The 2,411-nt window shown below is 50.4% G+C and overlaps 1 protein-coding gene across 1 annotated transcript in view; it reads right to left on the bottom strand.

The window, feature by feature from the left end:
- Positions 1-1,121: 1,121 nt before the first annotated feature.
- The window catches only part of KMT2E (lysine (K)-specific methyltransferase 2E), a gene marked incomplete at its 5' end in the record, with an annotated part of 12,141 nt that continues 10,851 nt past the window's right edge, over positions 1,122-2,411 (bottom strand). The window contains one exon of the mRNA XM_010179822.1: positions 1,122-2,410. Coding sequence (XP_010178124.1) covers positions 1,886-2,410 — 525 coding nt within the window. The remainder of the gene's footprint in view (position 2,411) is intronic.

The raw sequence follows: 2,411 nt of genomic DNA on the forward strand, positions 1-2,411 counted from the left end.
ATGTTTTAGCCTGGCCAAAGTGACAGGCAGGTTTGTGTTCATTTCTAAAATACATCCCCAGGTGTAAATCGGAGCATCCTGAGGGCTGAGGTGGCAGAGGGGCCGTGTTTGAGTGGTTGCTAGGTGACGTGTTCTGGAATGGGAAGTGTGTTCCATGCAGGGTGTTTTAACGGCTATCAACAGCAGCCGTTTTAAACTGCTGCTAACGATTACCCCGTGTCCCCATCGGCCTCCTCCAAAAAGAAACTGCAGAGCTACTGCAGAGTGGGACAGACACAGGGCCAGGAGAAACCTGCCCACAGCAGCTGGGCTGCTGGAGCGGAGGCTCCCCCTCCCCAGGCACTTCACACTGGAACAGCTTTTAAGAGCCAAAAAGGATGACGACGGTGCCACCATGGACTCCAGCGCTAGAGGTAAAAACTCAGTTGGGTGACACTGGGACTGGCCACTGGTGGTGCCTCAGCGCTGTTTGTTCTTGAGAGCATAGGAAAGGGGGGCAGGTGACTGTTCAAACGCAGCCAAGTGAGGTGAGCAAGCCCAGCCCTGCGTTTGGCTGTGGCGATGCAGCACAGGGACCCCTGCAGCACCAGGCCTGTGCTGCCCCAAGCCCTCGCCATGCACAGATGTCCTGAGATGACATCCTGATCTTAGAGGGTCAGGACCACCGGATGTAAGTGTCAGGCAGATTTTTACAGCGCTTCTGTCTGGGTGGTAGGATGGGGTGGGGCTTGTGCCATTGCTGATGGTCTCATCTTCTGGTACTGCATCCCCGTGCAGCCCAGCTCCCCTGCAGGAGGTCAAGGTGCTGCTGGTGCTCTGTACCCAAGGTCACGGCCATGTCTGATCCAGCATCAGTGCACAGCTGCAGGGGTACAGAGGGGCTGTGTGTACCACAGTGCTACCCCTCCACTGACCCCCTCCGTGACCCCGCAAAGACCCTGCTGTGCTTGGAACAAATTTCACCTCTGAACAGAGCAGGGTTTTTGTAAGCCCCCGCCATAGCCCACTCCATGTCTGTTGCCCTGCACTGTAACCCACAGCTGGGCACTGGGGGCAGTGACCAGTCTGCAGGAACTGCAGCCTTCCCTCGAGACAGCAGCTTGTGGGACAAGCAGTTAAAACTGACAGAGTTGTGATTTATTAACATGAATTAAAATGCCCAACCAGTGCTGCAATGTGACAGTATATTAAAAAAAAATTAAAGATCATATACTGTACTACTTTCACAAAGATCACACGTCCTGGTTTTTGCAAAAGAGACTTAGTATGTACAATACTATATCAAATGAAAGATGCTTTAAGCAATTTTACAAGCAAAAGAAATACAGTATTTACAGCACTCGTCTGAGACATTAGAAACGGTCTATACATTAAATTACATTTTCTGCAAATAACTGATGAAACAAAAAGCCATGTCCACACCAAAACTATAAAAATTTGTATTGCATTGGTTCCTATCTCTATGCACACAAAGAACTGCTGACAGGAGAAAAATGGGGAAAAAAAATTGTTAGTGCCTCACTTAGCCTGTGTACTTATTTAATTACATATGTATAAAAGTAATATAGAAAACATTCACTAAATGAATTTAACTGCAACAATAAAACTTTAAAGATTATGCAGCATCAAACCTACTGCCAGAAAAAACAGCTGGAATGTTCACTTACAAAATAAAAAGAAATACCTAATACTGGCTTAACAGCACGTTTTCAGGAATCTTAAAAAGCAAAAAATGGAAAGAATACAATGAGAGAGCACTGGTGTCTGCTTTTATACAAAGTATCATGTACAAGCTTTAAAAAGTACCTCGAACAGGTACATAGGAAATATACACAGTTTATATTACACAACATTTTAAAAATGTTTAGAACTAAAGGGATCCATTTTAATGCCACCCCGACCCATGGTAATTGTTCTGAAAAGTGGGGGGCACCTGTGCTCTGTGGATGGGGATCTGTCCCGGCACAGGGGAGGCCTGCGGCCCCTGCACGCCGTGGGGCAGGGCCACAGAGCCGGGGTGCGGGCAGAACCCCGACGCAGGAGGTGTCGCAATACTGCTTGGTCCTTGGGGGGGGATGTGAGGCCCCTGACCGGGGAGCGCGCAGTGAGGTCCTGTTCCAGCAGGCTGATGTTGAGGGCCAGGGCCCAATGTCGTGTGATGCGGGGCTTGTGAGGAGTAGGAGGACACGCTCGTGTGAGCGCTTGCAGGAAAATGGGGGGGTCCTTGATGAGAGGGATGGTGCAACCCTTGTGCTGACGCGGGGTGATGCCCTGAGCCCAGGACGTTGGAGGGCGGGGGCGGCGGCGGGGGAGGCGCGGAGTTTACAACATGCTGGTGTTGTGCTTGCAAACCTTGGTGTCCGGTTGAAGGATGGGGAGCTTGGTGGTGGGGGAGAGGACCCGGCGGTGGG

The sequence above is a fragment of the Mesitornis unicolor genome, unplaced genomic scaffold (assembly GCF_000695765.1).
Source record: "Mesitornis unicolor isolate BGI_N332 unplaced genomic scaffold, ASM69576v1 scaffold51162, whole genome shotgun sequence".
Taxonomy (NCBI): domain Eukaryota; kingdom Metazoa; phylum Chordata; class Aves; order Mesitornithiformes; family Mesitornithidae; genus Mesitornis; species Mesitornis unicolor.